The sequence below is a fragment of the Spermophilus citellus genome, assembly GCF_964194105.1.
Source record: "Spermophilus citellus genome assembly, chromosome: 2".
NCBI classification, from domain to species: Eukaryota; Metazoa; Chordata; class Mammalia; order Rodentia; family Sciuridae; genus Spermophilus; species Spermophilus citellus.
Genome location: NC_138183.1, coordinates 86,997,562 through 87,010,813, shown reverse-complemented (window position 1 = coordinate 87,010,813; position 13,252 = coordinate 86,997,562). Strand labels below are relative to the sequence as shown.

Sequence of the window (13,252 nt, the reverse complement as noted above, 5' to 3'; positions counted from 1 at the left end):
TAAAAAATCCAAGTATTAAGCAACAAAAGTACTCTAGAATAAGATAAAAGGGAAATACAGTCAAAACTAAAAGAAATAAGAGTAAATAAAAATCTAAAAGATAGAGAAAATCTATAAGTAAAAGTAAGCTACACATATTTTCTTTCTTTTTTTTTAAGAGAGAGAGAGAATTTTTTAATATTTATTTTCTAGTTTTCGGTTGACACAACATCTTTATTTTTATGTGGTGCTGAGGATCAGAACCAGCGCCCCGCTCATGCCAGGCCAGCGGGCTACCACTTGAGCCACATCCCCAGCCCACCTACATGTATTTTCATAGGTCAGGAGAATCACCTGGACACAGTCATAATCCAAGACAGTCTGAGGGTCTCCTGAAAATGGAAGGACAGAATTTTCTTAAAAGGATATAAACAGAAGGATTTTAAAGATCTTATATGAACAAAGAAGTCAGTGTTAAAAAATAAGTCAAAAATAAGTGTTTAAAATCAAAGCGTAGTATACCTTTGAGTATATAATTTCCATAAAGTTTATTAAAGAAAAGAAAAAAAATCAATCCCCAAACAAATCCAAGCCAAACTACGCTAGTCTTTTTCAGTTTTTCAAAAATGCTGCCTGTCAAGCAATTTTGGTTATTATTTTCTGTCAGGCTGAGGAATCATGGATTAAGGAAAATTGTTAGGATTGGGGGGATATGGAAAATCTAGATGACAAGGGGCCCTCGTGTTAGATGAATATAGTTTAACGATAGCTTATAAAATTAAAAAAGGGGGTCTTCCAGGAAACTTTGTACTTTGGTTTGTCAGAAAACTTGTACATAAAGGTTTACCAAGTTTCTGAAATTAGAAGAGAATACTTTTGCACATAACTAACCAATTTGGAATCTCACCCCTCCCTTCCTTTCCCGTGAAGTTAGCTTCCATGGCTCATGCCAGCACCACCTCTGGGGAGAGTTGAGCCATGCGCTTTACTAGAGCAATCAGTGTTTAAGCGAAGCACCCCTATTTCCTGCTGGGTTCCCCAAATCCTACTGGGCCGACTCAGGCCGGTTCCCGGAGGCATGGAAACCAGAGCCAGGTTCCTCCTCTTGGCTGGGCGGAGCCAGACCCGCTGGGAAAGTGGAGGATGCCAAAGCGCAGCGCTGGGTTCAGTAGCCCCCGGCGCTGCAGCTCTGTGCAGGGAGTCCGGGGCACACCGACCTCTCTGGGGGCCTGTAGGGGACCGGCAGTCACCAGCGTGGAAGCGCGCCGCCCGCCAGGCCGCCCTCGACCCGCCCAGACGCTTCGCCCCGCCCGGATATTCCCGGCAAGTGGCCGAACCAGCCTGACGAGCCCAACTCGCCGGGGCTCCCAGCAGCAGCAGGTGGCCCCGACTTCCCAGATTCGCGCTGTCCGGTTGCGCTCCGGAGCCCGGTCGGCTGTCCTCGCCGGCGGGATGGAGGCGGACGGGGACCCGGAGGAGCTCGCCCGTCTGCGCTCCCTCTTCGCTGCTTGCGACGCGAACCGCTCCGGGCGCCTGGAGCGTGAGGAGTTCCGCGCGCTGTGCGCCGAGCTGCGAGTGTTGCCGGCCGATGCCGAGGCCGTGTTCCAGCGGCTGGACGCCAATAGCGACGGCGTCATCACCTTCCAGGAGTTCGCGCGCGGCTTCCGCGGGGCCCGGCGCGGAGGACGGCGCCGGGGCTGGGGGCCACTGGAGCCCCCGCCTGCTACTGCGGAGCCGGGAGCCGAACCCGCGGACTGCGACGAAGACGTGGACATTCTGGACGACGCCGCGGATCTGTCCGCCCCGTGGGGACCGACGAACCCGGGTCGGGCTTGGCAGGACTTCCAGGCGCGACTTGGAGACGAGGCCAAGTTCATCCCCAGGTGTGTGTGCTTCAGGGGCGGGAGGTGATGATGGCATTTCCTGCCTTCTCTGCTGCACTGCCTTCTGTTCTGAACTTTCAGGACATGCAGACCCAGTGGATCCGGCTCTTCTGTGAGTTGCTTTTCTCTGTTAAGCAACTTACTTTAACTTTGCCAAAAAAAAAAAAAAAAAAAAAAAAAAAAGTTAAGGAAATGCGCTCACATAATCCTGCTGTAGGGGGAAAGTTTCACTTGCTGATTTCTGAGCCGTGCAAATGGCACTTTGTTAATTACAGGTGCCACCTTGAAACCCGCAGCCTCCGTACAGGCACACAGCACGAGTTTAGGAGCGCTCCCTAAGTCTCAACTGGGCCCTATTAAGTCATCCTCTACTCAAGGCCTTCTGGTTGCACCCTGAGGCTAATGCCTGGGCAGTTTGCCAATTTGGCATCCTTTATAGTAGCTTTTGGATTTGTTGTTTTCCCAAGACTAGGTAGAAGAGAAAACTTGGTCAGGCATACACATTTATTCACTGATATTCACTGATGCCTACTGTGGGATAGGCATTTTACAGAGTTCATACCTTTAATTTTCAGAATTCATGGAAAGAAGACTTATCTCTGATTGAAGGAGAAACTGACCCAGAAATTAAGGTACTTGGTCGGTTAATTAAAGACCAGGGATTCAACTCTCACTTTTTATACACTAGAATAAAATGACAAAATCATACTGTATATTCATTGCCCCTATGATTCTGAGAGAAATAAATAATACTAAGTTACTAACTTAATTTCCAGGGGTTAAGGGAATGGCGGCAGGTGGGATTTCAGGGCATGGAGGGAGAGATGCTCAGAGCTTTTTTCAGTTTCATTTGCTTCTGTCAGTGTCTTGGTGTCACAGTAGGTCTCCAGCTGCTATTTCTGCTTTTCAGACTGTAGTGCTGAACATGCTTTCCTGCTTCCTGTTTGAATATTAGCTGACAATATATTGAGCTCTAGATGTCCTTATTGATATAAGAAAGGCTCCGTTTTAGTGATCAGAATGCATATCTGAGACTTAAAACTAAGAAAAGGAAATAGTCTTGGGATTTGTCAGTGTGCTTGTTCATTGGTTCAAGGCTCAAGATCTGGGAGTCCTTGCTTCCTCCTCTTCCCAGTGTCTCTCTCAAGTCTAGAAAGTAAGGGGAATACTGTGCAGGGGCAATGACTCACTCAGGTGAAAGAGGGAGTATGTGGAGAAAGTGGGTGTGATACTGATCCTTTCTACTGTTTACAAGTGAGATAAAAATGCAGTGCCTCTACCAGGGAAGTAGAAAATTTTTACATTACTATGAACTATATTGTTTGTTTGAGTCATCTTTCATCCTGTAACTTAGTTTGGATCCAGCTAATTTTTTAAAAGTAATAATCTTAGGAATGAAGCAGGGTGAGTCCACATCATATTTGATGTGTGTGTGTGTGTGTGTGTGTGTGTGTGGGTGAGAGAGAGAGAGAGAGAGAGAGAGAGAGAGAGAGAGAAATCTCTTTCTCACAGATATCAAGTCTGCAGCAGATGTTTGACACTTGATCTTTAAATGGTTAGTGACCTTTTTAGGGTCAAAGTAGATACTAGGAGTAATATCATTGGTGGAATTACTATTATCATGCCTTTCCAAATTCTCCAGAGGCTATCAAATTTAATGGGCACCAGTGTCACTTGGTAGACTTGTGTCCTAAGTCCTTCCAATCTGAAATAAACAAGTATAATATTTGCCTTCCAGTACTTGTTAGTGGAAAATAACTAAATTGAGTTGCTTCATCTGATTGTTACCATGGCAACCATTAGTTGTTTTGGTAAACTGGATTGCTTCTCCTCTACTTCCTCATACAACTGTTCATCTTTTCTTCCTTCCATCCAAATGTGATAACAGTCTTTTGTTATTGATAATGCTGTTATTATTTTAGCCAAATTAATTCTGCAAGCATTATTGAGTACCCACCATGTGCCAGATACTGTCATAGGTACTGTCCTAGGTACCAGGGGACAAAGAGAAGGACTTGGATGTAATTCACACTCTTAAAGATTTCACAGTGTGTGTGAAACATTCCCCCAAAGTTTCATCAAAGAACATGTAAGGACTGGTGGTGTAGCTCAGTGATAGAGCACTTGCCTAGCATGGGTGAGTCCCAGGGTTTGATCCCTAGCATAACTCTCCCCTCACCGCCCCCCCCCCCAAAAAAAAAGCTACACACTTTTAAAGGCAAGAGGATCATTTGCAGAAAATGCCATATATTGTGGATATAACCTAATACACTGCTGCAAGTAGAAATTTTCTTAAAAGTTTTGGAATTTTTATCTTTAAAAAACATCAACTAGTTGTTAATTTTACTACATGATATGTTGGGCCTTCTTTTAATATAAAATATTATATTTTCTTCTGAGGGAAAAATTGTTTTTCTAGGAAGGTGTGCCCTTCCATCTGTGGCTTTGTTTCCTACCTGAAAGTCTATCTTATCTGGTGGTGCCCCGCCCTTAACCTGGGGGAGGGCAGTATTCATATCTAGTTTGAGAACTGTGGATACTAAATATAATAATGTTTATTCCTATAGAGGCAAAATAGTAGTGTTAACAGGATTTCCATTTCAAGGATCATTCAAGCAAAATATTAAGTGATATTGACTTTAAACTACCTGGTCCCCGATAATTGTGAGATTAGAGAGAAAATAATATTGCATTATAAAACAATGTTAGAACACCCTTTGAGATGTGTGCCAAAATTGTTTTCTCTTAGAAAACTCAGGGGCCACTTCCTTGAAGTCTTGGGAGGGGAAAGTCCCAAGGAGTGTGTGACCTGTTAACCTGAGCCCAGCAGGTATACATGGTCTTCAAATAAATGTTTATTGGATAATCAAATAAATTTGTATTTTTTAATTCTTTAGTTTGTGTGTAAGTATTTAAAGAGTGCAGTTACTTTATGCTGTGTTTTCTCCATTTCTTTTGTAGATTCCTCCACTGTTTTTTGTAAGTTCCTAGCATAAGCTGCTGGTAGTGTTCAAAGATTGCCAAGGAGAGGAAGAAATAGGGTGCATGTGTGTTGAACTGTTGATAGCGGGCAGAGGTGGGTGAGGGAGACTGAAGGAGAGTTCACCTCTTTCCTGTAGTCCAGATCTGTATATTTTCAGAGTCTTAACTCCATTTCTATCAATTTTAAATTGTTATTTGTGAATTGGTTCACTTTGATAAATCAATTTAGAAATTCACATTATCAGTCAGAAATGGGATCATGCAGCTGGGCCAAATAGGGCACCTACTTAGGTTGACTGTCTGTCTGTTAACATCGTGATTGGTCATTTACCAGACAGGGCTAGGCAGGATTTTTTTAAACAACCAACATCATTCCTGTGTGATTAGTTGTTTCACATTGTTTTGCGGAGTTTTTGCGTACACCATTTAGAAAGGGATGCTTTTATTTAGTAACTTAAAAACAAGAAACTTAATTGAGAAGAACCAAGACCATACATGTGTGAACTATACAAATACTGGGAAAACAGTGTACATCAGCATGCCCCTCTAACTAGAATGGTGATTACCAAATTCACAATTGAACATCAGCTCTATTTAGCTGTGCATATTTTAAGAACTAGAAGCAGAGGCAAAGTTTCCTTACTAATCAGGGTTCTTTTGTATTTCTCTGCCTCGGGTTCCACTTTAGCCCTTTCCAGTGTGATTGTTTTCTATTGTAATCCTGTAGCTGCTTCCTCAGCGCCCTGCATTTCCATGACCTTGGCGCAGTAGGAAAGGGAGGAGAGATGGAGGGAAAGAAAGATCTGCACAGAGAGTGATACCAAGATGGAGGAGAGAGAGGGCACCATGAGGGGGAGCAAGGTAGAGATCAACCAACAAGGGAGTGGAATGGAAGAGGGCTGTTTCTGAGTCCATTGTGCCTCAGTTTTCTCCTCCTTTCACTCACTGAGCTTTTGGCACTGATCCACCTACAGATCCACCTACAGATGGGAGAGGAAATTCAGCTTTTCTATTTCTGATCTTGGCTCTTGACTATCTTCAACATGTTAGCATCTTGGTACTTTGGTGTGTGTTGATAGTGTTTAAAGATAAATGTATATTTTCATGCACATGGCTGGTAATATGTGGTTGTCATCCAAGGAGATGAGATTTCTTCCAGCCTTGCAACATAGTGATGGATTGCACACCAGTGCTGAATGAGGTTCAAGGCTGTTTTAGACTGTGTGTGGCGTTTACCTTTGGCACTGTCTTTGAGATCTGTTAGTGTATTAGCCACAGGCATTCTGGAGATCTCTCTGCTTTCTGGATTCTGATCGAGGATCCTAATGTCTGTGTCTTTATCTATATCTATATCTTTACCTCTATCTCTTTATTATCTTTACTGTTGCTGTTCTATTGCTTTTCTCTCTTTAATATGTCTTTTCTCATAATTATATGTATTATTACCCTGATGAGTGGGAGAAATCCGTCTTTTAGAATCACAAATATTCTTTTAACCTTGGAGCCTTTCTTCTGGGCCTTGTATAAATCCATGCATGGCTTAGGTCTCATGGGTTCTGCTTGGTCACTCTCATTCTGATATTTGAATTCAATCTCAAGATAGTAGTTTCTTTCCAGCCTTCGTCTTTAGAGGACTCTCAGTTTTGACCCGTGGACAGTGGCTTTCTGACTCTCAGATCTCACTTGATTGCCCAGAGCATGGCTCTCAGAATTTGAAGAGAGATGATTTATTCTGTCCTTATGATTTAGATAAATAAAAAGGCTTAAAACTGAGTGTACTCGGGAAGACTAGACTTTAAGAACATAGACTGTTCTCTAGCTTTTCTTTGAAGCCAAATTTTTTATTTACTCTTCTCCCCAGTTATTGTTCAAATTCATGGTTGTAGTAATCCTATCACTCTGAGCATTTAAATCTTTCTCTGTTTCTTCATTTCTGCCTGGGTTACTCAGTATTTTTTCATTTGTAACATAAAAGTAGCTGCATCATGCTGATCTGCCCTGAATAGAAGTTTGGAAGCCCATAGCTGAAAGGACAGGTGGCCTTTAAGAAGCTGGGAAAGGTCACAGTGCGGTGGTGATTCAAAATGTGCTTCCTTTTTCTCTATATATATAACTCATTGCAATTTAGGTAGCACTTAAACTTGACAGTGGTATGTAGTTGGAAGGAAGTATTAAGAAGAGATTATGTATCCTGAGTGTTTAGACTGCTTCATTTGACATTATTAGTCTTGTATCAGGTTATAAAATGGAAAGTAAACACTGTATCCTGGAGGAAAGTTGTCATGGTGGAATTTATCTGATATATGTTGTCCTTGGAATCATTTTCTCAAACATACAAGTTCATTGCTTCAACTCGTAAATACCCAGGATCTTCCAATGATAATTGCTTTTGTCAGAGTAATTAGAAAAGTGAAATTTACTGAATTTTATCCCTGAAAGCCTTAGTCTGCATATCCTAGAAAAATCAAAATATATTGATGCAGTAGCACAAACATGTTTCTTTCATTCCTTCTCTAATTCACTGTTGGCATTGTCCTTGATATCTCACTGGGCACTGGTGAGAGTCCATAGAGCTGACTCTAACCTTTAGAGAGTTCATTATCTCACCTTCTTAAATACTCAGGAATTTTCGATATATATCTCATGGTATCTGATATTTCTCATGGTATCAGATGCAGAGCAATGAATGGAAACATTCCTCCTGCCTTACCAGAACACTGTTCACCCTGGACTGTGGATGTTTTATGTCAATGTTTCTTAAAACTGGGGCCACAGATCCTTTCAGACATTTACACATATGTTCAAGAGTTGTAGAAGACAGACTTCGTGTTTTCTTTTTGGATGTGTTATCAGACAAATAAATGTGAGCACACTCAGAATCACATGGATGACTCCTGCATTGCAGATTTAGCTATGCAGTTTCAAAAAACCTATCTTTATGTTTGTGTGGCATATATGTAGTCGTGTAGGCGGACAATCAAAGAGGAAAGGTGGGCTTGGTATATGAATGGTGTGTTCACATATGCCGAAGTTGACTGAAAACCCAGAGTGGTGGATTTTCTATTGTGTCAATAAAAAAGTGATGGGAAGAATGGGGTTTGGTTCACAGAAGTGCACCCAAGAGAGCCATGTGGAAAATGCCAGTACCACCTTGCCATTGGCTGTGGAGATTTAGTTTTAGTGAAAATGTTCTCTGTCAGATTGGCTAAACTGCAAAGTTTAATTTTGCTGATTTTTGTTAATGTATGTTGATATTACAAATGTATTGGAGCTATCAATATAAGAAATTTATGTGTGATTTTCATGTCTGTTCATAATTAACAAATGTGGTGTTAAAAATATTTCAAGTCATTTCTGGCATTCTCAGGAAATTCTTTATTGAGGTCTACAATGTAGTCAAGTATGATAGATATTATTCTAAATGAACTTGAAATCCTCAAGAACTATATAGGTTTCACAACATTGGTCTATTTTTCTTTATTTTCTATTTTTCATATTAATTTTCTTCATTTAAGCTGAGGACATAATACTGGGGAAGAAGTTCATCTTAAATTACTCAGTTTTAAACAAGGAATGTTTTTGTTCTTGTTGTATTCTTTTCCCAGAGAAGAAACTCTTCTTACCTTTCTCCTATAATTTCTCATTCATCCATTCATTTTTTTCACTGAGAAAATGGTGTTTTGTAGCCATATTTCCTGCCCCAAAGAAAAGTTTCTTGGGCATGTTCTCTCTATCCAGAAGGTGACAACAGCAGTGATCCTTACTTCTCAGAAGAGAAGAATCGTGGGATGGATAGCCTGAGTCCAGTTCTCACTGGTTGTCAGGAATCAGGCAGATCAGCCCCATCAATGGAGTGTCCTCCACTCTCAGAGAATTCATGCCTTCATGCCTTCCAGAACATGCAAAAACTCATCCTCTTCATGGTGGCACAACAGCTCCATCCAGAGGGACTCCAGGCCCCTGTGAAATGAGTCCAAGTTCCCTTTCACCCTTACCACTATGAGCTGCAATTGAAGAAATGGAGCAGGGCTCACAAACCAGCAGGCTTCCAGGGCCAGGCATGTACCTTGATCCAATGACTTGGAGTCTGTGGCCAGTAAGGGCCTGGGCTTCAAATGCTAGGGGTCAGTCATACCTCAGCTTTATCACTTCTCAGCTATCCATAGCTGCTACATAGAATGTAGGCTCACTGTTGCTTTGAGTGCTGGATTTTAGGTGGACATTTTCAGTTTTGCATGATCTGTGAAGGTCAAAGGATGGAGACAGGAAAGATACCATTTGTACTTTGCAGCCTCTGAATCCATACCTTGTAAATGCAGCTGTCAGGCCTGATTTTGTTTTAATGATCTCTGTTAATCTGAGCTTCTGGTTCTGTGATATCTTAACTTCAAATTGAATGGTGTTACTTCTTTTCCTTTGCAAGTTTGTGGGGTAGTATTTTAACCTGAAAACATTCTATCTTTCTTTTCTTTTTTGCTCTTGATATTATTGCACTTTGCAGAGTTACCCTATTCAAACTTTATCAAATGTTGCTGAATAACATTTTCTACCTCCATGTTATGCTGTCCTAATAAGTCTGTCTTTGGGGTCAGAGGTTGAGTTCTCAATGTAATGGGATGTATAGGATTCCTTTTACCCTGATATTTTCACTTTTTTTCCCTTTAAGTCTGGAAGTACTTGGCTGTCACGTTTTTAAAACATGTAAGAAGTCAATTGGAATGGAATGATTTATGATTAAAATTATGAGAATTTAGTTATATGTGGTCATTTCCTGGTATTTCAGTGTTATTTTCTTTATTGTTAGAATATTTTATCCTTCATGTGAAAACTATAGGAATTTATTTCTTTTTAATTGGTATTCTTTCTTTATTTTATTATTTTGTTTTTACTTTTCAACTTTTTATTTGTATGAGAAAGCTTTTTTGGTACTATTTTTATTTTTTAAAATTTTTAATGGATTTAAAAAAAATAAATGATAGTGGAATGCATTACGATTCTTATTGCACATATAACAGCACAAGTTTTCATATCTCTGGATGTATATGAAGTATGTTCACACCAATTCGTGTCTTCATACATGTACTTTGGATAATGATTTCCATCACATTCCTTGTTAATGCCCTGCCCCCTCTCTTCCTCTCACACCCCTCTGCCCTATCTAGATTTCATCTATTCCTCCCATGCTCTCCCTCCCTACTTCACTATGAATTAGCCTCCTTATATCAGAGAAAACATTTGGCATTTTTTTTTTTTTTTGAGAATTGGCTAACTTCACTTAGCATTATCTTCTCCAGCACCATCTATTTACCTGCAAATGCCATGACTGTATTCTCTTTTATTGCTGAGTAATATTTCATTGTGTACATATGCCACATTTTTTTATCCATTCATCTATGTTAGTTTTTCATCACCATGACCAAAATACCTGAAAACAACAACTTAGAGGAAGAAAAATTTATTTTGAGCTCATGGTTTCAGTCTTTGGTCAGCTCACTCCATTGCTTTGGGATGGAAATGAATCAAAATATCATGGTGGAAGAGTGTGGTGCAGGAAAGCTTCCCAGCTCATGACAGCTGGGAAATAGAGAGAAAGAGAGAGGCAGAGACAACAATAGTCACACACCAGGGGCAAGATATAGTCCCAAAGATCATGCCCCAGTGACTTACCTCCTCAGTCTCTCCCCACCTGCCTATGGTTATCACCCATTAGTCTATTCAAATTAGTAATCCAACAAATGAATTAATTCACCAGTGAGTTACAGCCCTAATCACTGTGTAAAAAGCCCCACCTTTGAACCTTGCTACATTGAGGATCAGGCTTTCAAAACATGAGCTTTTCAAGGAACATTTCCAAATCCAAATTATAACAAGCAATTATCAAATAGGTCAGAATTGGGTTTTAAAACACCTGTTTGAAGCAGGTTACTCCTAGAGACCAAACAGAAGAAACATTCAGTTTTAATTATTTAAATTTAGATTTGAGGTGTTTTATGAGAATGTTTGGCTTTGACACTTCTTTGTGATCCTTTACAACTATAAAATAATGGTGCATGCTTAAGTGGCCATTTTATTATCTCATAGTCTTTGACTAAGAATGATTTTGAAATATATGGATAGAAAGAAAAAAGTACTAAAGGAGTGGTACATGCTGAAATCTGAATGCAGTGGTGAAAATACAGGTGTATTGTTGGCTGCCTGTAGCTACCTTGTCTCAGGGTAGAAGTGGTCCTGGGAGGTTGGGGCAGCACTTGCAGACTTGTTGCCCATCTGCTTAGGACTGCCATACTGCACCATTTCATCCTCCGACATGACACAGTCACCTTGTAATTCTTGCTTCAATAGAACAGAGTTGCAGTCTGATCTGGGCTGAGGTGGAACAATTACTGAAACACCAACCTGTTTGTTTAGAATATCCATGTTTAGGACTTTGCTATCCCATGTTTCCTGAGCAACATGCTGTAAAATGTGTTAGTGTTTGTGGTGTGAAGTACTTTCTTTTTCTTCCTCAGAAACCTACTTGCATAGCCTGTTCTTCAGAATGGTGGGAATGGGTAGCTTAGAGATACTAATGAACGAATGACAGTGCCCGCATTCCTACTCTTAATGTAGTGGGTGTACCTACTGTGAAAATCACCTACTCTGTTGAATGATATTGGGTGTTCTGAAAGCATACACAGGGTGTAGGGAAGAAAAGAATTAGGGAGGGTGCGAACCACTCAATATCTGTATAACCCTGTAACCAGAATGAATATTCAAATAAACATTAATAATCCTAACACAATACTAGTGCAATAAAGAAGTCATGTTAGATTCTTAACAGAAATACAAGAGTTCAGAGTACCTGTAGATATTTTAAAAAGAAAAGAAGAAAAAATAACATGTAGGATTTTTTCAGTGTTTTTTTTTCCCCCCAGAGGTGAAGGTAGCTGGATGGAGGATATGTGGGTTGTGGCTGCTTGGTTATGGTGACAAAAACAAGTGCCCAAAGATCTGAGAGAAGCCACGGAAAGCAAGAGATCTGTCTATGCCAAGAGGAAACTGCACATGAGTGGGTATTGTGTCCAGTCTGCTTTCCTCTGCAGCCCCTATATTCAGTCATGTTCATGGTCTTGCATTCTATGGTTGTGACTTGGGGACATAAAGCATTAAAATTCTGGGAAAGCCTTTTCCACTCTAGTGCCATTCACCTGTTGATCTGGGGAATGAGCTAACATGCAAAAGGAGGCTGTCTGCCTTATGACAGAGAGGCTCTAATTTTGGGTACAAATTCATGTAAGGCTACAGCAATGCACAAAGATAGAGAGTCTTTGATTGATTCTCTGTATACAGATTTGAGGCTTCATATTGGTCTAAAAGGACAGTGCATCTTATCCCCTAAGAAAGTACAGTGATAACTGCCTTCAGCTTAATACGATTCTGTCAGTTCACAAAAGTTTGAAAATCTCTTAAACTTTTACAGTCCCAATTACCTAATGACCCCCAGCTAGAATTAAAACATGGTATAGCTGAGCATTTGGGGCCTTAGAAAGTCACCTACTCTGTTAAATGATATGAAGTTCTTATCCAGCAATTAAAGTTTTTACCTGTCAGATGCTCACACATACCAGCATCCAGGCTGGGAACCAGGACAATTCACCACACTGCAGAGCCCCCCTGAAAGTCCCCTTCCAATCAGCTTAGCTACTTTCCTCCAGGGCAGTCATTATCATTTGCCTACTTTTTTACTTCATATACATAGATTCCTACAGTGTATTTGGCATCTTTCACTCATCGTTATATTTGTGAACTTGTAGTCTTTTTATTTGCACTGCAATAGAGTGTTCTGTGTGGAGATACCACAATTTACTTATCCACTTGATTTATTAATAGCCATTGGGTAATTTCCATTTTGTGCCTATTATATGCAGTGTTGCAACTAGCAGTCTGACACATCTCTTTTGTAAGTGTGTGGTTGTATACAGTGAATGCATTGCTCAAAATAATTATTTGCAAAACACTTAATCTTTCTTCCCTAACTCAGGGTGATCGTTATGAAGTCTGGTTTTACCCAGGGCTGTGATATAGGGATATCCCTGGAATTTATGAACATAGGGGTTTAACTTGGCCTTGTGGGTTCCTGTGTTTTCTCTTCATGCTGTCAGGCTGCAAGCTGATGTTTCACAATTTGGTATGTCCTTCCTTCCTGGGTATCTTTATCTGTTGAAGATTTGGGAAACAATTATCAAATACCTCAGAATTGTGTTTTAAAACACCTGTTTGAAGCAGGTTATTTCTGTACCAAGCAGGGGTGCAGTAGAGGCTGGGTTTTGTTTATTTTTGTCCCGACTTTCAACCTTCTTTTGAAGGTTTTATGGTATCAGATACCTGAATTTCAGATAGCTGGAGTGCTACCATTATTTTGAAATAAT

General features: G+C 40.5%; 1 protein-coding gene across 2 annotated transcripts in view; it reads left to right on the top strand.

Annotated features, from left to right (window-relative positions):
* The first annotated feature begins 922 nt into the window (after positions 1-922).
* LOC308642611 (ras and EF-hand domain-containing protein) overlaps positions 923-13,252 on the top strand; it is a 72,638-nt gene continuing 60,308 nt past the window's right edge. For both annotated transcript variants that reach the window (XM_081281739.1, XM_081281738.1), the window contains exon 1: positions 923-1,862. In XM_081281739.1, coding sequence (XP_081137865.1) covers positions 1,123-1,862 — 740 coding nt within the window. In that variant the 5' untranslated portion in view covers positions 923-1,122. The remainder of the gene's footprint in view (positions 1,863-13,252) is intronic.